The 26,671-nt window shown below is 37.9% G+C and overlaps 1 protein-coding gene across 3 annotated transcripts in view; it reads right to left on the minus strand.

Annotated features, from left to right (window-relative positions):
- Positions 1 to 3,443: 3,443 nt before the first annotated feature.
- Positions 3,444 to 26,671, minus strand: part of LOC145690840 (gamma-butyrobetaine dioxygenase-like) — a 108,370-nt gene continuing 85,142 nt past the window's right edge. For all 3 annotated transcript variants that reach the window (XM_081766187.1, XM_081766185.1, XM_081766186.1), the window contains exons 5-7: positions 23,422 to 23,624; positions 10,738 to 10,904; positions 3,444 to 3,902 (exon numbers count right to left, since the gene is read on the minus strand). In XM_081766187.1, the coding sequence (XP_081622313.1) occupies positions 3,739 to 3,902; positions 10,738 to 10,904; positions 23,422 to 23,624 (534 nt within the window). In that variant the 3' untranslated portion in view covers positions 3,444 to 3,738. The remainder of the gene's footprint in view (positions 3,903 to 10,737; positions 10,905 to 23,421; positions 23,625 to 26,671) is intronic.

Below are 26,671 nucleotides of genomic sequence, written 5' to 3' on the forward strand. Positions count from 1 at the left end.
ACAAACATGGACGAAGGATAAAAGAAAAGGATAAATTTTAGAGCTTTTTTTTTTTAATCCTAACACATCGCTATTAATCCTAGGATCATGGTCCATACCTAGTTGTGTTCATAATAAAGAAATGTTTCCAACTGTACCACTAAAATTTCTCTATTATGTACCAGAAGCGGGAATATCCCGCCTAAATTGGAAAACAGGGGATTTTTCAGATCTTTTTCTTTTTTCGGGAATTCCTCCCCTCAGGTGCATGTGAGTGGTACCGTTTAAAACCTACCACCATTTTAAACAAAACAAGGTACAAACCATGATCGTAGGTTAAATAGTGATTGTTAAAAAAGAAATCTGAATTTTCTGCTATTACACATTTTTAGTCAGTGTGTTTAGTAAAGTAGTTACAGGTCATCCCTATTTGTCGTAGGATCATGGTCTGTTCCTCATTTTGTTCGTAATGATGCAACATTTCCAACGGTACCACTACCATTGCGCTGTCATGTACCTGAGGAGATACATTTCCGAGAAAGTTAATTTTTGAAAATTTGAATTTCCCGCTTTTCTTTATACATTTTGGGCGGGAATTTCTCCCCTCAGTACATGATAGGGACATGCAAGTGATATGATTTAAAACGGTGGTTCATTACAAACAAAAAGGTACAAACCATAATCCTACAATAAATAGTCTTGGTGCTAGATCTGATTTACTAAATTTCCCTCCCCATTTTTGGGTAATAGTTACTAATTTATTGTTATTCAATAAGCTCTAGCGTCAAGAGTGTTCATTGTAGGACAATGGTACGTACCTCATTTTGTTTGTAATGAAGTAACGTTTCAGACTACCACTGCAATGGCGCTAGCATGTATCTGGGGGAAGTAATTCTCAAGAAGGTTATTTTTCCGCTCTTTTTCCCAATTTGAGCGGGATTTTTCCACTTCTGGTACATAATGGGGAAATTTGAACAAATTTGGACACAACAAAAAGACTTGCCCCCTCCTCTATTTGAAATGTTGTTACGCGGCTGCCTGGGTTCCATTCCCGGTGAGAGAATCTTGAAGTTCGAATGCATTACGGTGGTTCGGATTCCACCTTAAACTGTGGATCCACGTCTCACATAACCTGGATGTTGAACTGCAATCAACCAAAATTTCCTATACAACGTAAAGAATTACCTCTTAATGTTTATCCGTCGTGTTTGAAAATATTGTCTCATTAATTACGAAGTCAATCAATTTCTGTTATTCCGTTCATTTTTCCCCCCACTCAACATTTATCCACGTAATTGGTTTTCTATCTCATCCGATACATGTTTGAGCTCAGATAAATGATACGAAATAACACATGCTAGAACTAGAAACGTAATAATCAAAAGCCTCCCTAGTAATAATCGGTATTTTATAAATAACTACATTTCGGCGGATAACCTTCGTTTTATTTTTACGCACCAATTATATCACTTGTGCAATCAGCGACAAAAGTTACTTATGTTTGATGAAATTAGTTTCGTAAGTAACTTCAGAATGGAAGAACAATTTGAGTACAGTTTTCAGTAAATTAAAAAGAATGTCACACATAGCACTATATCTCCTTCCAAAAGAAATCTGTTGCCCGAACGATATACGATTACTTTAGAAGAAGCAAAGTGCTTACCTCTCTGCATCTTTGTCCATCTGCCAAGCTACATGTGAGGTGGCTACCCACAGATGCAAGACAATATAAAAACTTTATACAAAGTGTTTTGGGAGAAAACAGTTTTTACACATAAACACACACACACGCGCGTTCCTTATATCGAAACAGGAAGCTTTATCTTGCTGGCAGATATATACACTCATGTGCAAAAGTTGAGAATAATGTAGTTTACAGAATGTATCACACGGAGGAAACTGAGAACCAGTCATAATCAATGAGAGGTGAAATTGTTAATGGTAAAATAAAAACAGCAAGAAAAGACACACAATGGGAACAGGAACGAAAATGCAGAAGAGGGTAAAAATAAGGAAATATACGCATGTGATATTACACGAAAGAAAAAAAAAATAGTAGTTACAGAACATCAGTAGTGTGTATGATCTCCCCAAACTTTAAAACATGGAACACAATGTGAATGTGTGCTGAGGATGAGGTTATCAGTAAGTGGTTGAGGTCTAGGCCTTCCCTGAACTCAGGATCTTGGAGCCATGTAGTGGCATGCAATACACCTACTAATCCAAGTTGTACTGTGTTCAAGTGCAGTGATTGATTGATCAATCAAGTCGTCTTGAGTCTCAAGGTATTCATTCACGATGAGGAAGTCCATTGTTATCCATTAGAATGAATTATCCACTGCATACCGAAACAGACGAACATACTGGTCCAGAATGTCATCCCGATACTATATACTTGTAATGTGAAGACATGTAGAAGTCTGCTAGATCCTAAGATAATCCTACCACACACATCAACTGGAAGGAATCGTGTTCGTAACTCTCCAGATGAATATACGCACGTCGAAAATCACTGGAGAATAACCGGAATTTATCTATAAATAGGACATGATTCTATTGCTCTTGAGTCTACACGTAATGCTCTCTTCACCAATTCCAATGCACTCTTCTTTGCACTACGTTAAAGGAACACTCACTGTTGGTCGTCTGGCATACAGTTGTCCCTCAACTATAAACCCAGAAACCGTAGTGCTTGCAGTATCTGTAAAATTCCTTCCAAGATTAGACGCGGTGCTATGTCTTTACACCTGGCTGTTAGGTTTAATAAATAGCCCTGTTAAGCACTGGTATTCCTTGAACAGTATCCACCAAACCTTCGAGGGTAGTTTCTACCGCTGCAATCATCACCAGACCCTTGAGATACAGAACTCACACAATCTCCCAACTGGGTCTGACCCTCTCCAGTCGACTGATTATTATTTTACGTATGACTTCATCCATATGGTTTCTTTGTGCCGTCTTCTACGTGTACAGTAACAGCAAGATCAACAATACGGCTGTATGTGACTTCTCGAACACAACTGTTGGCGTATTGAAACAGCGCTTGTCACATATCCGACGTCAATAGATATGTACCGCGCTGACAGACCTAATTACGATAACATCCGTAATTACGTGACAAACAATCAAGGATTCGTCCTTGAATAAATTCAATGGATTTACAAGTGTTTCTAACAAGAGATATTATGCAATTTTGCATTATTCTCAAGCTCTGCACATGAGTGTATGCGATATGGGAAACAAGAATGCAAAATATGTTAGTTTTCTCCTAGAAATCAAAGAAACAAAAGAGAGGCAGGTATGCCCTCTTCTTGCTTTTCCTTCTTTTTGAACACTGGTTGAACTTTAGATAAAATTTTCATTTTTATTGGCTTTCAAGTAAGTTTTATGTGCACTCATTAGTAATATCTGAAGGGTAGTTTTACTATTACAGTAAGTGATTCCATAAATGAAAAGGCACGAACATTAAACAAATTTTTTATTAAAGTTCAACATTTTTTTGTTTCAATCATTGTTTGCACTAAGAGACCACCGAATATTTTGTTAATATATACACAGATAAAATACTTCTAAAATATTACCATTTGGAAACTTAACCAGATACAGATAAATACCAGATTAAAGCTCTTAGTGTAAACGAACGCAAATAGAATAGGTCTTACTCCCAAAAGATGCATATTTAGGAAAGTAATAATCTATCTAATCAAATTTAAAAACATTTTCCACTGAATAATTTAAGTAAAATTACATGATTTTCTTTCAGACGTTTGTACCTAATTGTGATTTTAGAACACGAATTTTAGATCTGATCTCATCCCAGTCCATGTATACGCCTACGATGTATCTCTGGCTATTTTTCGTGGTGTTGTCGAAACCAGTTCTGCCGTGGCATATCCGCAAGTTGTCAAACGTCAAGAGTTCACCTAAAATAAAAAAAGAAAATTATATAGACTTTCCGCAATTAAAAAACTCCATGCTTTTCCGTGAATAACATCTAGTATTTTCATGGATTTTTCCAGGACATAATTTTCAATTTTGAAAGACTAATTCGGAAACGCATAAAATCTTACAACAGTTATTCTTTATATGAAGATTACTGCCACAATTATGGTAAACAACGAATGAGAACAAGATATAAACAGCTCCATATATTGCAGTCTCAGCCAGAAAAAAAAAAAGTATTTCAATAAAGTGGACTTAAAAATAATAATAAAAAAAGGGATTCCATTAAAAGTTAGGCTATACACTATTCAAAGACGGTAAGTATGCAACAGTTCTCCAATAATAATCAGGCATGCACTTTGGACAAGTACATTTATAATGCTTTACTTATGAACGGAGAATCGATTACAAAAAAATATCTACTTTAATCAATGTATTATAATTATTATTTAATAAAACAACTTACATGCTCTATCTCTCCTTACTGCTTTGTATCCATAGTTTAATGGCTTTAACTATCCATAATAGTGTCAACAAGATGGCAATAAGCCAAAAATTATATGACGCTTGCCTTTTCTAACGGGGCACTGGTAGCTTTGCTTGGTCCTTACCTGAAAGCAACATTTCGCTACTTTGCTATCCCAGTTCACAACGTATTACTGACACGACTTTCAGGCGCTCTAAATTGCTTGCGTACTGTTCAATAAATTTGTCCCGACGCGAGCCAGGACAATCCAACTATGGCCCAACCTTACTGAATCGCATGAAAACGGAGAATAAGATAAGCAAGTTGGTTACGGAGTTCTTGACTTCCCAATAAATATAACGTGGAGGAATGAATTTGTTACACGCCTAACCCACTTGCCGATATCGCCACAACCTTCCCGCGTCTCACTAAAGACGACCTCCGGCCTGTGTCTTCTATCAACTGGACAATGTGATGTCATACTTTGAGACTACAACCAATGCTGACGTTGATGATTAGGACCGCGATGTGCCGTTGGCATCGAAATCGATCAAGTGAATGTCATTCTGGTGAAGAACATCTTGCAATCACGAACTGGCGAAAACAAACCACGAAAAGTTTTACTGCTGTTTTATTCGGACACCACCCTGGCTGCAATTGATAGAGTAGTCTAGTATTGGTGTGACTGTAAGAATGGTGCAAGGACTGCGGAATGATGTAGCCACAACATGGTATCTGTGCCACGATACCAAAATCCGAGACCGTCCATGCAATCATTATGTGGATATGATGTTTGGCCACCTTGATTAAGTTTGATTCCTTTGAGGACCTCGAGCCAAGCCATTAATTGTTTCGTCTTCATGATCATTCAGCATAGTTGGGTACCTCGTCGCAAGTCAAACTAACTGGCTGCGGATGCTTCTCAAGAGAGAGAGAGAGAGAGAGAGAGAGAGAGAAAAAGCAGTAACAATGCTGATAGAGAGCACATACAATACTTTAGAATTCATATACGATTTAACACGTGCTGCCGTGGCTGGGTGTTCACTCGCTCATTTTGACACTACCAAACCATTTTTGCAACTTCGAATTGATTTGTTAACCACAGCACTGCAGCACGTGTTCCATGCCCGAGTCCACAATTGATTTTAGGTACCACTGCATCGAGCTCAAATCTTCAGAACCCCATTTCTAGGGATTCAGAGCCCGGGCCCAATTTCTGACATCACCGTTTTACTCAGGGGACCCAGATTTTAGAAGAGAAATAGAAGGGACTTGAGCCCACAACTTCGGCACCCAATTTCTAGAGCCTCGAGGCCAGGACCGAATTTCTGACATTACCACTTTGTTCAGGAGATCCGGACCTTTCCAACGCCACCACCCGCGTCCTACAAGTCCATGTTTATTAGGCGAATAGAAAGGACTCAAGCCCAAATCTTCGGGCCACCATTTCTGGGACCTCGGAGTCATAGCTCAATTTCTGACATCACCGCTGCACTCAGGAGACCCGGACCTTTCCAACTACTCCACGTGTACAACTATTTCCCGCTTGAAGCCGAAAGTGCGGTGCATAAGCATCGATCGGCAAATGACATGTTAGTTGGCCACCAGTGCAGTTTGAATCCATGTTCTTTAGAAAACAATTGCGATGTGCATATTACTGAATATCATTTCAGTATTGACACTGTACAGTGTACATATCAATTGCCAACAGAATGAGAAAACTACAATTAACTACAATTTACTTTTATCAATACATTGTTCCCTCGGCCAACTCCAACAGCACCTGCCGATAATGCTCCACGTTCTTGGCCTCAAGCAAAAAACTCTCACAGTAAATATACACTTATTGCTTATTGGGTCTGGGCTTGAGAAGAAATCTCCAATACTAAAGGAAATGATAGTGACTTTGAGCGAAAGTTTCAGTTGGTCCGACTTTGAACGGTTACCGAGATAAAATAGAAATATATGAAGCAGGACCAACATCACTTACCACATAAATAAGATCGGAAAGAAAAATCAATACTTTAATGCACAAAGCACAGATAAAAGAAGCAACATAATTGAATGCTCTGATCTTGCTTCATGGTACATGGTTCATGATCTTGCAAGGTAATTACGAAAATTATTCTACTTACAGATTCCTGTAATTCTTGAATTTACTTTAAACTTCCAAGCTTTCGACTCTCCCCTGGAGTCTTGGCCACAGAGGTTAAAAACTGGAAGAAAAAGAATAGAAACATCACGGAATAAAAGTGGAACGAACTTACCAAGAGAAGAGCCGTGTTGTATGGAAACACGTTGTCAAGTGCATCAACAACCTCCAAATGAAGATGATGCAACTAAAATGTGGCAGGGTCAATTTGTGTGCCTTGCTTGTTCCTTGTTGGAAGGTTGCCAACTAATTATTTTCACTGTCATGCCAACGCTGTGAAAATTTTATAATTACCGCCTCTCAATCGTCACTCAACCACCCCTTGTTTAAATTTAATTTCGTTTTTTTTTAATGAATAAATAAATTTTAAATTTTCAAAAACCACTCTCTCTATTTCATTTTTGGCTCCAAACAAATTTTCTGTACCCTCTGTTGCGTTTCTTTTAAATGTTTCGATAAACCCGACACCGGATTTTCCGCTTTTGAATCTCTAATATGCTCCTTTACACGGATTTTTTGGGGCCGCGGTGGCTCAGTGGTAGAGCTTTCACCTCTGGCGCTTGGGATCCCGGGTTCGATCCCAGCCCCCGCCAAGTGAACCTTGTGGTGGACAAGCACTACGTGCATGGGTTTTCTCGGGGTTCTCCCGTTTCCTCCCACTTTCTTCATTCCACCATTTCCTTCATTACTCATAATCACCGTCTCCTTTAGCCTAACCGGCATAAACGTGGGACGTAAAACTCAAAGATTTCATTTCATTTTTTTACTCGGATTTTTAGATTTCTTTTCATTTTGCCTATGTAACTCTCTTGGCAACTACATTTTATTTCATAAATACCGGATTTTTCATTGGGATCCGTGTAAATACTTTGGGTAATGTTCTTTTCCAAAGTTTTTTTATTTATTTTTGGAGGGGGTGTTAAGGCTGTACGAAAACCGTATTGTGTATAGATTCTATTTAATGCAGTTGTCAATCTGGGAAAAATAGGCAATTCAACTCATTTTTAAAATCTTATGTCGGTTTCGGATTTATCGGAACTTAAATTCCTTTTAACCTGATTATACCAATTATTTAAGAATGAAGCTGGGTAGCCATTCAAACTACCGAGCTACATCAGATATTCAATCTCTGTCTGTAAAATTGTTTAGTGGGCGCATAAATTGACAGCCATATTTTACTTGCATCATCATCATCTGAAGATTACTGACGTACTTGACAACGTGTTTCCATAAGTCCGTTCCACTTTTATACTTGATGTTTCTATTCTTTTTCTCCCTGTTTTTAACCTCCGTAACCAAGACTCCAGGGGAAGAGTGGAAAGCTCAGAAGTTTAAAGGAAATTCAGGAATTGAAGAAATCTGTAAGTGTAAAGGTAACAAAGTTCTGCCGCTTTTTGTGGAGGTCTGTGTTCAACTGTCCTCACACCGTGAGTTGAATGCGAATGGAGATAAGGCGAAGGTCAGTTCTTGAGTTGAATTTCAGTTTAGCGTCCCGTTCAGCAGCGAGGCTATGTGAGACGTGGACCTACTGATTAACGTGGAATCCGAACCACATGAGAAGGTCAGTTCTTGTTGTGCGTATATCCAACATACTATCTGATTCTGGCAGTTCAGTTACACCGTGAACTTGCGACCTCCACAGAGCGTCATAAAAGCATACATGCTGTACGAGTTCAAACTGGGATCAGAAGCCGTTGCAGCGGAGCGGAAGATATGCTAGGCCTTTATGAGGCTGTCGTGACTACGTATAGACAGTGCAGCGGTGGTTCAACAAATTTAAGGACGGTGACTCGAAGACTCATCACGTGCCGGAAACCAGCACATGTACAAAATGAAGATTTTTAGGCCGCAATTGAGGCGAACAGTGGCCAGACATGTGAGGAACTGGGAATACGATTCAGTGTGAGTGGAGAAACCATTCGGCAGCACCTCCATCAACTTGAGAAGCACTACAATGGGTCGATGGGTCCCACATGATTTGACTCCGGGCCAGAAGACAATGCGAGCAGACACCTGTGTTTCTTTGTTGTCTCGTCTGAGGATAGAGTGTTGACATGTGATAAAAAGTGGGTCCTGTACGAAGCTCCACGGCGCCATCATTATTGGTTAGCATCGCAGGAACTGGTTCCAAAACAGCTGAAACCAGCACTGCACCAAAAGAAGGTCCTGTGTGTTTGGTGGACTGCTAGCGGCATCGTGCATCGGGAACTGCTACCAGCTGGTCAGAGCATCAATGCAACTGTGTACTGTCAGCGGTTGAGCCGTGTTCAAGAAAAACTCAAAACTCTGGAGCCAGCACTTCTGAATCGCAAAGGGGCCCTCCTGTTACAGGACAATGGTAAGCCCCACGTGTCTAGGATGACCTGGGACACCATTCTACGCCTTAGATGGGAAACGCTATTGCATCCGCCATACTGTCCGGACATTACATCGTCCGATTATCACCTGTTCCATTCCTTGGACAATCACCATAGAGCATAGACGGAACTAGAGGGAGGGAGGGCCGGTCCCCCCTAGAAGCAAAGCTGGCCCTTCCCAGGATTTTTCTACTGGACAAAATAATGTTATTAATTTACCTTAATTTACGCATAACAATTTTAGTGATGCTTGCATTCGACATATTTAATAGTGTCTATACTCGTCCGCCCATCGATTTTTTTTTTAATGTGGTCCGGTGCCTGGATGTAATAAAAGCCCTGGACCAAATGTGATAGTGGGCAGTATAGTGACCTCTCGACTTACGCTGTATGCGATTTTTTAATTTAATATCTTCATTCTTGTTTATATATGTATGATAAATCAGTCTTATTGTTATTATTTTATTTATACATACTATTGTTTTAATAGTTAAGATTTTCAGAGCAAATTATTAAGGTACACTAAAAAAAAAAAAAAAAAGGGAAGAAGAAGTTGAATTCTTCAACAGCTAAACTCAAGCGATTGTTACTCATTCAAAAGTCTCCATTCGGGTGGGGGTCGTTTCGTCCAGACATTTTGTCCAAACACATTTGGTCCAAAGGACAATTCGTCCAGAAGATAATTGGTCCAAAGGATATTTCGTCCAAAAGACAATTGGCCCAAAGGACATTTCGTCCAAAAGACAATTGGTCCAAGAAACATTTCGTCCAGGGATGTTTAGTTCAAAGTACATTTCGTTTAAATGACATTTGGTCCGGTAACGCTTGGAGGTCTGGGGTTTGTTTCTATTAGAAGAGTACAAGTGATACCTATAACATTATACTGAGCAACTTCTTATTTCTAAAGGAAATCTGAAATAGAGATTTATTTCGCAATTTTCATTTCGATAGAACAAATATATGCTGAGATATTCAGAAAAACGTAAACGCCTGAAAACAAAACGGCCACCTTTCTTTGCTTTCATTAATAATTTTACAAAAATACAGTTTTAGCTTCGCAGAAATACAATTGTAGCTTCATTGGTTAAGGAATTTACCTCCTCCCGAAATGATAAACAACCCTTTGAAGGGCAAACTCCCTCTTCATTTGAGGACAACATTGCCTCCGCATGGTCATGTCAATCTTCTATTTGGTTTGAGACATTGCAATGGATTGTCCAGCTAACGATCAATCAACTCACTAATTTCCATCAGTGTTTGTTTGAGATGAAAAAAACTACCACTGAAAGTTTTTTGTATTCTTTACTTCGCGTACAAATATACTACAAGTGAAACAATATATGAACAGTGATTTTTGTCGTTTTGCAACATCCCGTTTCTGTAAAAGTACTAACATGTGTTATACCACCTTCTAATGTTTTGGGCAGTAGAATCTTTGGTACTGAGTTTTAGTCGGAAATAAAGTCACATGTTTGTAATAGATTTGTACGTGTGGAATTGGAAAACACGAAAAACTTTCTGTGGCTGACTCGTCATCTCAAACAACATTGACGGAAGTCGGTGAGTTGACCGATGGTTGGCGGGTGATGTCACTAGCGAAGCGTACGTCGATCATTCACATTAGTCTAATCTCTCACCAACTCAACGAAACTACAATATTCCCTCTTTCTAACTGTAGGCGCTTCATTAAAATACGATCTAACGTTTCCAAGCTGTAACCCATTGAAACTGAATGAAGAGTTTTGAGACACCTTGTACCGTTCGTGTGAAACACGTTACGAAATAATACAAAATATAAAATCTGAGTGGAAAGAAATACGGATATCATTTGATGTTCTTACCTGCTCTCATTTTATAGAAGACACTGTTCTTTTTGTGCTGCAAAAGATCCGTGAGATTCCGCAATGCCTTGTACCAAGGGAGAACTTGACTTAGCGGAACTGTGAAGTGGGAGTCTCTTTGTGGTTGGCTATAGTTGAAACGTACAACGTTGCCTTCCCAATCTTCACTGTTGTAAGAAGAAAGAAAAAGAACCTTAGTTAATTGCACAGAAAATCAGTTACACGAACTCAAGAGCATGAGGCAATAACATATGATTTCCATAAATAATAAAACAATACTAAGTATGAGGGTTGAGAAGGCCTAAGGTAGATATGTATATTGTTATTATCTATATGTATATACGAAGGCTATCCAGAAAGTAACAGATGCTTTGAAATAAAAAAGTAACAGAATGAACAAACCAAATTGTTTTACATAGATTTGAAAGGTACACTCTTAAACTATTTTTCCACATAGTCACCATGCAAATTAAGGCACTTATCATTGCATGGCACAAGTTTTTCAGTGCCGCCGCGGTAGAAATATGCCGTCTGCGATTTCAACCACAGGGTGTCTATTAAATGTTCATTTTCAAATTCCAGGTTTTATCAAGGTTTTCAAGGTTTATTTTCCCTTTTTTCCAGGTCTATTCAGTAGAGTGACATTTATTGTTACACGTACAAGTTGATGCAATTTTATATAGTTCTTAACAAAAACTGGTTATAATTAGAGAATGCATATGGCAAGTGATAGTTTCTTTAAGTGACAAGATGAAAAGAAAAAAAATGACTGAAATGTAGGTTCTCAAAACATTTTACACAAGAAAATGTTTAATTAAAATATACCCTACTAGAGGGCCAGTTGAGAAAAATGTGCAGTAGCTTTAAATATCCTAATGTAAGAATACTTTATAGGGGTGAATCTTAATTAAACCGACAAACTTCGGGAAATGATTCTCGGCACCTAAACAAGAAAAAAAAAATCCTCTTTAACTCTTCTCCAGGGCGCATAGTTTCCGAGCTAAAAGGTGCCGAAAGTGTGGAAAAATGAACTTCCGACGCCTATATTTCCAAAATTATCCACAGTAGAGAGTGCTGCTTAAAATCTCACAAAGGAAATCATATGTTCAGAACAGATAAGACTTCTTTAAAGAGATATTAAGCTGCACTCTCTACGTTGGATAGGTTTGGAAATATAGGCCTCGGAAGTTCATTTTTCCACACTTTCGGCACCTTGTAGCTCCAAAACTATGTACCGTGGAGGAAAGTTAGAGGAATTTTTTTCTTGTTTCGGGTTCGGGAATCACCTCCTGAAGTTTATCGGTTTAGTTAAGGTTCACCCTGTATAATAGTAAATTTCCGTCAAAAACATTACTTCAAATAAATTAATATTATAGTAGTAGCACGTGAGTGTTGATGAACAATGACAAAAATGGCGGGAAAATAGCTTACTTACCGCTAAGTTATGGGATAAAATACCACAAGAGTATTTTACTACAAGCACTTCCCTTTAAAGTATTCTTGTGGTATTTTACGTTAAGTACTGGTAGGACTTGGCGGTGGGTAAGCTATTTTCCCGCCATTTTTGTCAAACTAGTATTAGTTTAGAAGTAAAAAGAACATGATCATATAATATAATACAAATTCTTAACGCAAAGTAGTCCATATTGTTAAACGTTACTGCACATTTTTCTTGGATGGGGACTGGCCATCAGTTATATTTTATTTAAAAATGTATCGTAACATGAAAGTTTAAAAATCTGAAAATGTTATGGAACCACGCACATTATATGAACAAATATAGAAAACAACCTTGGTCACAGTGAACAGTTTTTGACATTTAACTTCTAGAGTTCAACATCCCTTTCAACTTTTTCGACTGTTCTTCCAACTCATCTATTTCTGCTTGGGCGTCAGTTAGTATTCTTTTCTTCTTTAATTCCAACTCTTTTATTCTCTTCTTAATATCTTTCTTTTCTCGAGCTTCTCTGTCTTCACCGCGGTCTTTCAGATATTTATTTCTTCTGCTTGATGCATTCCTCACATACTGGATCATACTCTTTGTGATATTCATATTACGTATGTTACCAGCAACACGCACAGCATCCAACACATTTCTCTGGGCAATCGAGCACTCCTCTTGGAGATTTTCAACACTCTTTGTTAATGGAGAAACTTCTTTCCACTGCTGCGTTGCTATGGAAAAGTACACATATCTTATGCATGAATGTTTTAAACGCATTGGAGACACCTTCTTTACTTAACAGATCATGGAGAAAAACGTCTAATCTGTCATTTTTGTAACTGAAATTTGACAGTTTTCGTGCTGTGTCTTGGTCTGAACAAAATTTTAAATATTCCCGTTTCACCACATCAGCATTTACAGGTGTTATTTGCTCCTTCTCGACAAATGTCTCCAGGGCGAACGTGATACGAAGGGTTTCGTTCGTCATAGTTTCTGGAGACAAGCAACTTGCGGCTCTTGTTACACTGTATTTTAAAGGACATTTTATCATACGTTTTTTACACAGTTCTTGCAACAATCTTCTGCATTCTTTCTTAAAGTTCAATATATCAACATCCTTCACTCCTTTAAGCGATGTAACCGCAGAAAATCCAACATCAGCTAGATTAAGTGGTTTTAAGATGTCCTTATCAAAAACATCTATTGAGGTCAGGTTTTTAAGTTTTAGCTACTTTTAAGACATCATCTTTCACGAAGCGGCTTAAACTACGAATCAACGTGTTTAGGTCATTCCATAGAAACGATAGTAATGGACTGTCTGTCTGGTACTTAGTGAGGAATTCTTCTAGTTCTACAGATACGGACTGAAGGAACCCTAATCTAGCAGGCAACAGTACATCAGAGATATGGGCTTTTACTTTAGAGAAGTTTGATGTTTCAGGAGGTTTTGTTTTCACTGCATCAACATAAACTTTTAAGGCAGGAATCATAGTTATGGCACGGTTGATAACTTTAGAATTATCCACCCACCTAATAGAACAAAATTTAAGAGGGAAAACTGCTGTTCCAGATACTGCCATGAAATCTGCTCTTCTTGAAGGGAAGTCCTTGAATAAATAGTACAACGCTCTCAAAAACTCTGTCACATTCCAACCAGCTTTGGTATGCGCAGTCTTAAGAGCCCATTAACAATATGTAAAGAGCACGTTCCTGTCTCCAAAAGCTGTGGACCTTCACCATTTTCTTCACTCAGAAATTTGAAATTAATTTTGGGGCAATCAAGAGAAATCTGAAGTAACTTACAAAAATCGAGACCCTTGTCCTTGAAAGTATTTATAAATGCACTTAACAAATCCTGGGCAGTAGCATGCCCGAGGAATACTGATGTTAAATAACGTGTTAAAACTTTATTTTCGTCACTGTGTCAGAAACGAACTACTAAGTCCATTTGATTTTTCTGTGAGATGTGTTTAGGCTTTCGTCGAACGATACTGCAAAAAATTCAGAATTTTGTAGTTCACGAAGTAACGTCTGTTGGAAATATGGACCCAATCCAAAAATGATGACATAACCTATTTTGTCTTTGTGTAACTGTATATTTTTAGCGACTTCACACTCAGGAAACATTAAAGGAAACAAATCCGTTGCACTCGCTTGGCTTCTGGCCGATGCATGACTTGTAACTTTGTGTAATGTCCAGATTATTTCTGCTTTCGTCACTTGATCTTTGATAAGATAACTATTTATTACACCACTAGTTTTTGCTGGGCTTTCATTTTTCTCATCAACAACTGGAGTAGATGATGTGCCAGTCACTGAACTGGAAGACGCTGTAGAATTTTTTGTACAGGAAGGCTCCTTGCTAACATTGCTTGAGAGCTTTACGATCGAACATTGTGCATTAAGAGCTTTAACAGCTATTTGATGTTTCTTCCCTTTTTCATGAGATTTCAATGATCCAGCTCCCATATTTGAAATGTCAAAATCAGTTCTGCAGAGTTTGCAACCTGCTTTAAATGGATCGTTGGACCTAATAACCATTTTCACTGGCCTTTCCACGAGTCCTGGAATTTAGTTTTACTTTTCCCCATTTTAATGGCTGAAAAATAAAATGTTAATTTTTAATGTGTAACAGGATTTATTGCAAGACTAGTAAAATGTTAACCTAAATACAAAAAGTGATTCCGTTAAGATGTGGGCAATTTTACTTTTTTCCGGTGATACACCTTTCGGCCACCGGGAATGGTGTTCACTGCGACATCCGCAGGCTTGGACTTCTGTTAAAAAGCTTCGGCACAGGAGTATAAGCGGAATGTTGTTCCAGACCTGTCTACTACTCTTGCTACAGAAACATGTAAACCAATGTCTTCACAAAGCAGCAACTACAGAGAAAGCTTCTGGCTTGTATGACAGTATCCCCTCAACGTAAAACACAAACTTAATAGATCATGAAATTTAACTTTTTCAATTACCTTACTCTCATAATCGGGGACTAATTTAGCTCTTTTTGTAGTCACAACGACTATGCCAAACAAAATGTTATTCAGTCTCTTCTTGTACCCTCAACATACTTTTCAAAAACATTCACCGCCTGCACTCTGCTCACGTCTGTCTGTATTTCTCAACTACGTCTCCACTGAATAAGTTATTACTGGCTTTTAACTTATGCTGTAGTATATAGCTTTCTTGCATTTTACAAAAATATACTTATTCCATACCAATCCTAAAAACAATATTTTAGAAACAATTTTAAAACTTCCAGGTTTCTCGTCTAATTCCAGGCTTTCCAGGTCCAAAAGTAAATTCCAGGCTAATTCCAGGTTTTCAAGGTTTTCCAGGTCAGTAGACACCCTGAACCACTCACTTACACCGGCATGCAGTTCGGCGTCAGTATCAAACCGTTGTGTAGCGAGCCATGTCTTCATCGCTGTGAAGACATGGTAGTCACTCGGCGCCAAATCCGAGATATATGGTGGGTGATCGAACAGCTCCCATCCAAAACCATCCAAGAGCTCTCGGGTACGCTTGGTCGTGTATGGACGTGGATTATCGTAAAAATACAACACCTTCGCACAGTTGCCGATTGATTTCAATTGGATTTTTTTTTTTTTTTTTGGCTAACAGAAACCTAATCACAGAACGCACCTCACAAGAGGCGGGATTTTCTGTTGCAGCGCACATTGTAACATGTCACAGAAAGCACAGTAAGAGCGTCACAGTCCTCAATCTATCATAGCTGGATGCGTGCTGAGTGTGGCAACATTCTGACACCAAGATGATTCCAGTCCCGCCCACTGCAACGATAGGCCAAAACATCTGGTACTTTCTGGAGAGCCCTTGCATAAAAGAGAATGTGAGATTGTGCATCATGCAATAACTACTGAACCAATTAAAATGACACTTAATACATCTGTCAACCTTAGGTTCTCCAAAGATCTTACAATATTATATTGATAATTTTCAGCATGGAGCTGAAGGGATGGGCAGGGGAAAAACACGTAAAAATAACGACTGATAGTGTGTAATCCATAGTTTGCTGGGTGGCTTAGATGAATAGTGACTCCCGATGTCTTAAGTGCATTCAGCCCTCAGCGCATGGGGGTGAGAAGAGATGACAGTGGGCAGAGGGGTGACAATACAAATTTCTGTTATTACACTTTCATTCCCATATTCTAAGAGGGAGGAGTTCAAATCATTTTCATAATCTTATTGCTCCCGCCCGAAGAGAGAACAGGCATTTCAACTAATTATTACTATTTTAGGTTTTGGAATACTTTTGGTGCCTTTTCAATAAATGCAAGACATGTACTTTATGGTTGTACGAGGGGATATCGCAAAGATTTAATTATCACCAGGAAGTTATTAAGACATGATAATCAAATTTTTGTCAGTGTCAGTTTTGTTCTTATGTGCATAATGTTAAGAAAATTAGCTCATATTTTTTTTTCTCTTTCTTTTTTCTTTTTTTTTTCGGTGTGCCAAAAGTGACCAAAGTGCAAGATGAATAAGACTGAGGACTTTAGGATTTAGATTTCTGGGCTCTCGGCATCTATGGCCATGTTAACCCGTCACGTATGAAGGATAACGTCTCTCAGCGAGCACACTATCTTGGGAACGGGAGGGAAGAAAGGATTGGGGAAGGAAGGAAACGGCCTGGGATCAACATGTTAGGTACCATGCCGGCATTTGCCTGGTGTGAATGAGGAAAACCCAGGAAAACCTCCTCCACAATGGCTGGTTAGAAAAAGCTTTTTACACTTTGCTGACCAAGTGCCCCCACTGGGAATCAAACCCGGAACGGCTCGCACCGAAGACGAGAACGTTAGCGATTATGCTACACGGGGTCACAAGAAGATTGAGGTTCACAGTGTGATAAAGTTCCTGCATTTGAAGAGTAATAATGCCAGACAAATTCATTTTGGTTTCCGGCCTTTTCATCCTCTTCTAAGAGCGTCAACATCTGTTGGGAAAGGTCACGCCGTACTTGCTTCTGAAAAAGTGTCAGCAAACGTGGAACCCAGTGTGCAGATACCTTCGACATGTGAAGTTCGTCATGGATAATTTCCCACACATTACCATTTCTGAGACCACTCTCATTTTTAATCGTGTGGATGGTTACACGTCTGTCTTCAAGGATTAAACATTCCACTTTCTTCACAGTGGCCGCATCGTCCGTCCAGGATAATCTTCCAGATCTTGGGTCATCTGTGACGGACATATGACTAGTGTGGAATTTCCTTTTCCACTTTACAATTGTGTCATAAGATGGACAATCATCACCATACAGTCTTCATCTTGTCATGAATCTGTCTGACATTATTACCCTTCAAATGCAGAATCTTGATCACACTGCGAGCCTCAACCTTATCCATCTTGCACTTTCGTCACTTTTGGCACACCTTGTAAAATAATTAACAATCATTACGAGCTAATTTCCTTAACACAATGCACATAAGAACCAAATATAATACTGACAGAATTTCACCATCATATCTTAGTAACTTCCTAGTGATAATTAAAGCATTAAGATATCCCCTCGTACAATTACAAAATTTGTGTTAATTGTGCAAGTTTGCTTGTTTTGCGTATTTTAGGCAGTATTTATTTTCTGAAATCCCAGTCTCACTGTACCGCGTAGATTTTTTAAATATGTATGTTAATCTCTTATCTATAGAGAAGCTATATTTAACTCTTTATTTGGCACTGTTGCTCTCAAGCAACATTACATTCTATTGCGTTATCCATACGAATTATACCTTAAGTAATCATTTATTTGGCATTATTGCTTTCATATACATGATTTACGGATCGCTTCTTTAGATACTTCTGATCTTCGTCAACAGGGAACAGTCAAATTTAGTATTGTAGAAACTTTATCTCCTACGTTCCGCGAAAGTTCTTGTTATTATTATTATTTGTGGTTTCTTGCTCTGTAGGGAAATATTTCAACGAAACTGCTGCTAATTACTGAGAGTATTCTTATGATATTTTATCATAACAGGGCAATGCTGCTCAGTATCTACACATAAGACCTATTTTATGGCAATGTTGCTTTGAAATAAACACCCTGTATTTTATAACAAAAGTACAAAAGTACTTTAAAATTTACGAAATTAGGATCAGGAAAACATGGTTGAACCACAAAAGCAAACTAAATATTTTGATGGTAATGCTATCAATGCTTGCCAATTAAAGGGTTAAAAATTCAATGTCGGCATAGTCATTACAAATATGTGTAAAAGTTCTCGAATATTGGGTGTGACATCGCTATACCTGAGACTGGACCCAAATGGTTAAAAATTGACATTTTAATATACTCAAACTAAAATAGTTTGTAAAATGACTACGTATTACCGATGTTAATTTGTGTTGGTCACCAAGATAATAAAACTTGCGATTGAAATTTTATTTATTTATTTATTTTTTATCTGTTGAATATTAAAATATTTCACTGTGATTTATTTCTTGCATTTGCTTTTCCGAAAACAATTTTAACATGAACTTTATACGCATAAAAATTAACTAGCGCTCTTAACACAAATAAGCAATAAAGTATAGCGTATCTACTCGAATATAAGCGCCCTCTTTTTTCAAAATGCAGGGCTAAAATTCTTGAGGGGCTGTTATAATCGCCTAATATATTTTTGGATAAATGGTAGAAACACCAGTAGGTACAACTAAATAATTTTTAATTATTGTTTCTAACAAACTAGCATCAATTACCCGCTTCGCTGGATTAATAATAATAATAATAATAATAATAATAATAATAATAATAATAATAATAATAATAATAATAATAGCTATGTTTCGTTAGTCAGTCATTTTTATATTACTAAAACGCTCTCTGATATCGGTGATTTTCGATCATTTTCATATATTTTCCCTCTCACCCTTCCCCAAGTTACGAGGTTGAATTTGGATTTAAACGGCATCGGAAGTGTCAGTGTTGATCTCAGTGACTCCAAAAACTATAGATTCGACACTAATATCGGTCATTTTCGATCACTTTTAAATATCTCCCCTTCCCTAAGTTGCAACGTCAAAGTGAAATGTTAAAAGCCACCTCAAAGCGAAATGATAAAAACCATCCCACGTCCGACCACAAAATCACTGTTTCTGAAGAACTGCTCGAACGCGAACACACGATGCTCTATGCTCCATAGCGATTGAAACTGCAATGTCTGAATTATCTGCCAACGGTTGCTCAAAATCAATATCTACTCGTCGCCGAGTATTAAAGGTTTAAAAATCACGTGTTTTCTCTGCTGCACCCTGTACTGAGAACACACAAGAGGTTCTCAAAAGAAACTATATCATAAGGCAAAAATGGGCTTATCAAACCATATTCTTTTAATGGTTCAACCTCCTTCAACAATGTATTCTCTTGCACATAAGTTATCCCATAACAAATGTTTTTTGACAGCGTCATGTAATATAGGAATTACGAAGTGCATGGTCACTGTCTTGGTATCACTGGACAGTTCCTGATGCTGCAATGTATGGAAGTATGATCGCTCCACAGCAAGTTGTTTAGCAATGGCGTGGTTAGAACATGGTAGTAAGGAAGATCATATATGGCATGTAATGTTGTACAGTACAGTTTCGTCGGGGTTATTCTACAACAGCAACGGCGAAATACATCAACTGTGTACATGGGTGGGAAACCCTTGATATGTAGAAGTGCCAGAGATGGTCCCAGGAATTCCGGTCGCAAGACACTAGCTTCACCGACATGCCATGACAAGAAAAATCTTTTTGAGCTGGACAAGATGCTCTGTGAGCAGATGTTGAAGCTAGTCCGCATCGAACAGTGGAATAATTGACCACATAACTATATTTTACGTATGCCCTCCCTGGTGGTCTAGTGCCTAGAGTACGCGCCTTCAGTGCACAGTGTCTCGAGTTCGATTCACGCTTGGAAAACTTTGAAATCTGAATGCATTAACACGATTTAGATTTTACCTTAAACTATAGGTTTAAGTGTTGTACGTAACGCAAGAACATGTGGGCATTTCCAGTTCCCTGCTCCTCCATCACAACAGAAGAAGATGGTGATGAGAAGTGAAAAGAATATTAAACGGGATAATCATTAATCGTGGAGAAACAGGCACTTCACTCTCAGAAACTGGAATATGTAAATCTTCAACCATTCTGAACTTTTGGCACTGAATCAAACGACAGAGGTCTACTGTCGGCAGCTGGAGATGCTACGGTTTCCATTGCTAGAAAGTCTTGCACTCGTAAACAGTAAGTGTGTGCTCATTCGCGAGCAGAACGTCCTCCAACATTTAGGAAGAATGATCTGTGCCATATTTTTTCCACGCATCGTATTCACAGGATCTTGCACGAACAGATTTCAATGTACGTATTTCGCAGTCTCCAAAACCATCCTGATGGAAAGAATGCGTAATGCTCAAGACATGCGGCACATATTGTCGAGATTTTTGCATAAAAATTTCAACATCTGTTGATAGGTGGCTGAGGGTTGTGGAAATAAAGGGGATTATTATGATGTCTAACGATTGTGTTCATGCTATTTTTCCGGAGTTCGTTACATGGTGACAGAAAACGACAGTACTTACAGAATCACCCCATATTTCTATTGTGTTTTCATTTTGTATATGTTTTCTTATGTGTGCACTTGCTACTGCAAACCGGACGAATGGCTAGATTATGCTAATTAAAGTGAGATTCGAAGCACCACTTGAATTTGTAAATGAAATGAAACGCCTCAAATGAAATATTTATGAATAGGCTAGGCCAAAGGAGTCGGTGATGATAAGAATTGAATGCAATGGTGGAATGAATAAAGCGGAAAAAAAAAAAACGGGAGAGCCCCAAGAAAACCCACGCACACGGTGTTTGTCTACCACAAAGTTCACTTAGTGTGAACTGGGATCGAACTAGGGACCCCACGCACCAGAGATGAACGCCCTACCACTGAGCCGCCGCGGCCCAACTTTATATCCGGGACATTATAATGCATACAAAAAGTAAACGGCTGTTACGTGTCACGTTAACGCCCTTTAGATTAAGGACACGGATGATTAATAACGATGAATCAGCAGAAAAAAAACGGTGGAATGATGATGTCACAGATCTCCGAGAAAACCACGTACACGATGTTGTCTCCCACAAACTTAAACGGACTGAGATCGAACCGAAGACCCACTGCAGTACAGGTAAGTGCTCTACCACTGAAGCACTGTTACCTTACAAAGTAAGGGTTCTACAGGTAAAACTAAAGAGAAGCACTAACAATGTTTTCGTTTCGTATTTGGGAGCTTCCGGGTATCCTATTTCGGAGATCATACACATGGCTAACTTATTGGTTTGCTGAACCTCCCAACGCGAACGCATGTCGTGATAACATTGACATATAAACTTCTTTCAAAAATCTCCTTCTTATCCTCCCTTCCGATTGACAGCATTTACTTGAAGCATTACTCAAAATAAGAGAAAAAATCATAAACATATAATTACTACAATACTGAAATAAGTTTTGCATTTATCCTTTACTTCGTCCAGTACTGATAATAGAAAGTGAAATCATTTGTCTTAATTTACCCGGGCTTAATTTGGTGAAGGTATCAGCGATTATGCAAACTCTTTAGAATATTAAATATTGGACGTAGACATAGTAGGGGTAAATGCCAAATTTCTCTACTTAACAAACCTCATATCAATAGACTTTGAATTTAATAGACGCAATCTGATCCGTAACTGTTCACATGTTACGAACATTTGAGGCAGTTTAGATCTAAGATTATTAAGAAACATGATCCTGCATGAAAGCAACTAAAGCTTGAGGCTTTTCTTTACCCTTCTACTACGCAGATGACGGAGTTATTTGTTACTAATATAGTAGTGAAATATCCTATTTTAAACTGTGGTAGTCTCCCCCACAGAACCCTCCAGGTGACGTATACAGTTATCCGAGTGACGTCATACGACACTGGCAATGCTGCTACCTATCGACGAGCCTAGCAGGCAGCTAATCTACGAGCAGCAGGAGCGACTCGTCCACTTAGAACTCGACAACAGAAGAAGCAAGTAGTAGGCTCTGATCGTGAAGAAAGAAGGAGAAAACATGTGCTTCACTGCTTGATATAACAATAAGTATCACTATTTTGAAAGAACAGTGGATAAATGTATAGTTTGTACGTATGAGTATTGGGCCCAAGCGTAATAATAAATATTAAGATTTTTAATTCAGTGTTTTGACTCATCCAGTTGGTTTGTCGTCACATGCTGTTAGTTGTAAGCTTTCCTTATAGCTGGTTTATCTGTGTTTCTGAGCAAGTTACGAGGAAGTGCATTTCAGTTGTTTGCTATTTTGACCGGCAACGGGTTGAAAGGGCCTATCGGGTTGCAAGGATGTGAACGGACACAGACTTTGGGGAGGGCTGAAATTCAGCTCAAATGTAGAAGAGACTATATAGATTATGTATTTCGAAAGCAAATTGTCCTAAAATGGATGGGACATAGTCAAAAGGCACTAGACCTTGACATTAATATCAATGGAAAATCAATTAAAAAGAAATAATTTCTCATTTAGCTCAAAAACCAAAGAAAAGACATGGCTGAAATTCAGCTCAAATGTAGAAGAGCCTATATAGATTTTATATTTCAAAAGCAAACTGTTCTAAACTGAATGGAACATAGTAAAAAATAACGAAACATGAACAATGAAGTCAATGGAAAATCAATGAAAAAATTGAACTCGTCCACATATCTCGAAAGCTACCATAAGGAGAGAGCTAACTGAAATCTTATTACAAAGACATGACGAAGAGCTTACAAACGATGTATAGCACGTAAGGTAAACATGGATAGAAAATTGTCAAAAGTCTAGTTGTTTGAGTAAAATCAATAATAATGATAAAGTATATGCATCTTCTTCGAGTTACCCAGGGCGCCCCACGCGGAAGTTACGTACTTGAAATATCTGACATCTGGATTTGGAATCTCCAAACTTAATTTAGCTCGCAACGTGACTTTTGACCAGATCACGTGAAACAGTCTGGTTCTTATGGCAAACCGGATAGGTCTTTTCACTTGGGGGGGAGGGGGTTGTTGGTCCACGGATCATTTAATTTCGGATGCTACTTTATAATTCTTTTAATTGAATGAGCTGACGACCACAAAATATTGTATATAAGACACTTCACGATTTAACGGACACTTTTTCCTCCCCAATTAGTGTATTACATCGGAAGTTGACTCTATATACTTGCCAAATAACAGGAGCTCTGTAGACTTTATCGAACTTCATGTCTCCTTCTTGACCAACGTCGGACCAATCGACTAATGTGGTGGATAAGATTTTATAGGCTTCAGGGTAACATTCCCTCAGGACTTGAATCACCTGGAATCCATCAACCAGCTGATTCTCTCCACCATCACCTTGGTGCTGAATCAAACAGTGCAGCATGTTGATCTACAAAACATTAACACTTTTTAAAATTTTATCAGCAGTTTTTAACAATTAAGTATTTGCTATTCATCCAATATGTTTACTACACATTTACTTTTAAATTCCAAACTTGTTTTCTATTTTTTTTTCTAGACAGTGCAATTATGTTGTCTTCTAAGAATCGTCGCCATGTTCCTTTTTTCTTTTTCTTTTGTTTGCTCAAAATGCTATTTTTAGATATGGAAGCAGTTTTGTGTATATCATATACCTTCAAAGACCATCATGTTATACAGTTCATTTAAAGGGTAATTGTGTTATAGAACAAAACCCGCCATGTTGCATTGAGGTCTAACTTCTCTTAATTTCCGGTAAATGTTCTCAAAGATACATACTTTATTTTAAGTTAAAATGCTAAAATAATGCGCACCCAGCAGTTGCACACATGTAATTTTTTGCTGTTGCCTAACGTACAATGCATTCATTTTTTCTCTCTCCTATACATATACGACGAGATTAGTGACATTTGCCGAGGGAAGAGGTAAAATCAACACAATAATAATGAGAGACCTGAACTGCGTAGTGAAAGAAGGAACTGCGATGGGATCACTTGAACTAAGTAGAAAAAACGCATTGCCCAGATGCTTATTGACTTCTGTAGGCAAACGATACGGTAGTGACAAACATGTGGTTCAGGAAAAGAAAAACGAAGCTGTAGAAAAGTCCACGAGATAAGAAATGCTACCAATCGACATCATTCTTGACAATGAACGTTTCAGGAATAGTGTACCAGACGTGAAGACACTATCACGAGCAGATATTGATTGGGATCACATCTCCTAGTATCGGAAATGCAAACCTGGTTAAAGTCAATCAACAAAAATGGGAAGAGAAATCAAAAATGGAATTTACAACAACTAAGAAATATCGACAGTGATGTGAAAGAAGATGTAGGAGAAAAATTCTGTACAGTGGACGATATAGTAGGCAGCATTACGGTAAACGCTAAGCAGATTCTGCTAGATACTCTCAACAACACTGGTAAGATGGAAAGAGCACCGAGAGAACCATGAGTAACTGAAACGGTGCTTAAGAAGATGGAGAAAGGACGCAGAAGAACGAAAACTATGGACATAGCCAAAGAAAAATATATGGAACAAGTATGTGAAGAAATAGTGGAACTTCAACGGAGCGGCAGATATGATCTAATGCATCAGAAAGCACACGAATAGGGAGGAAAATATAGCAAAAGCATATGCATGTTTGGAATCGAAGATCAAGAAGTTCATGTAATCACTGATCATCAAAGAATCCCTAGGACCTGAGAAGGATACAGAACGAATCTTTAGGATAGTAGAAGGGAAAGAAGTGGATGAAGAAGAAAAAGGACACAGGTATATTGAAAACTGAAGTAGTACAAGCCATCAAAGACATGGGAAAGAACTGGAGAGGACGACACACAAGCGGATTCGCTCAAGGCATTCGGAAACAATGCAATAAAAGTACTGACTTCACTTATTAACAAAACCTACTTGACTGGAGAATAGTCAACTGAAAAAGGCTCTTCTAGATGTTACAATGGTTTCATTCCCTAAGAAAAAGAAGGCAAAGAAACGAAGTGATCACGCAACCATTAGCATTATTTCCCATACTGGAAAGATTATTGCGTGCATACTAAATAAGCACTGGAAACTTCAGGTATGTATTAGATTATAGTAAATACTTTGTAAAATATTAAAAAAAAATATATTTATACATATAATTTCTTTTTACATTTTGCTTTTCGCATAGGAATATGCGAAACAAATTTTAATTTGCATTGCAACTTATAGTTTTTGTATATAATTTTTGGCAGCAATGGAAATCGATTTATTTATTTATTTTATTGTTTTACGTGAACATGAAATAATAAAAATGAAGAAGTTTTGTATGTAATAAACATGTATAATAATGAAAAGCAAAACACAGAAAAATTAATTACAATCTTTTTTATTTGTTTGTTTTTTAAGTACTAACTCTGTCATTCTATTCTAGAAATTCTTCACGATGGAATCTGGTTTTGAATGTTTTCGTAAGATGAAGCTTTTATTAACTGCTGAATCCGTAATGTCGTCAAGAAACGGGCAATTAGCACTAAGAAGCCTACGAAGTGGATCTATATATTTTTTTTTTAAATTTCACATAGATGCAAATTTCTTAATTCATATTTCAGACAAATTATGTCCCGACTAAGTATGTTTTCTCATCTTTTAGAAGTTGTAACCCAAACATGATTTTCTTTAGTCATTTCAGTGAAAACCAAGATACTGCAACGAAAGAATATCTCTGTTCTAATGCTATGAAATAAATATGCACATGTGTCAGTTATGAACCCCTTATCCCAATCCCAGAGCTTGAAACAACGGAAAGACAGCAAAGGAAGTACCGTTGAAGTCCAGTGTTTTTGTCAGTCATCTAGTTTCCCAAAAGTAAAGCAGGGGACTTACAATTCGAAAGCTCATTGAAGCATCTTTTGTACTCAATTTATTGTATCTCTTTTCAATTTATATAACTAAATGTATTTCCTTGACAAATTTTAGGTGGTAGAGCAGCAATATGCTGAACCTCGCTCGCTTGAATAAAGCCTTTCTCAATTAAATTAAATTCAAAGCGATTTATTTCCAAATGCTATAAGATGTCGAAGTGCACATGCTCTCTTTGTCGTCAATTCTATGGCCAGTCTGCAGTAATATGATGTCTAGTCCTTAGTAGATTGGTGTGTATTATTTAGATCTAAACGGAAACGTCAGGTTTTCCAGGGAAGATTTATCCCAAAATATATCTTAACAGAACCCTTTTATGCTGTTTCTTGTAAAAATAACTCACTTTAAAAAGTGACTGCATATATAAGTGTACCCCTAGGACCTAACATACACAATTATCAACAGATTTTATTCAACAAAATATTATATGCCAATTTAACACGAGATTTTTCGTGAAAAAGTCCGTTCAAAAGAATTTACACTTAATACGATTATTGTTAAGTATTGAGTCTTTTGGTAGATCCTAGAGCTGTTTTTTTTTTTTCTTTCTTT

This window comes from Thermobia domestica, chromosome 7 (assembly GCF_964235325.1).
Source record: "Thermobia domestica chromosome 7, izTheDome1.hap1.1, whole genome shotgun sequence".
Taxonomy (NCBI): Eukaryota; Metazoa; Arthropoda; class Insecta; order Zygentoma; family Lepismatidae; genus Thermobia; species Thermobia domestica.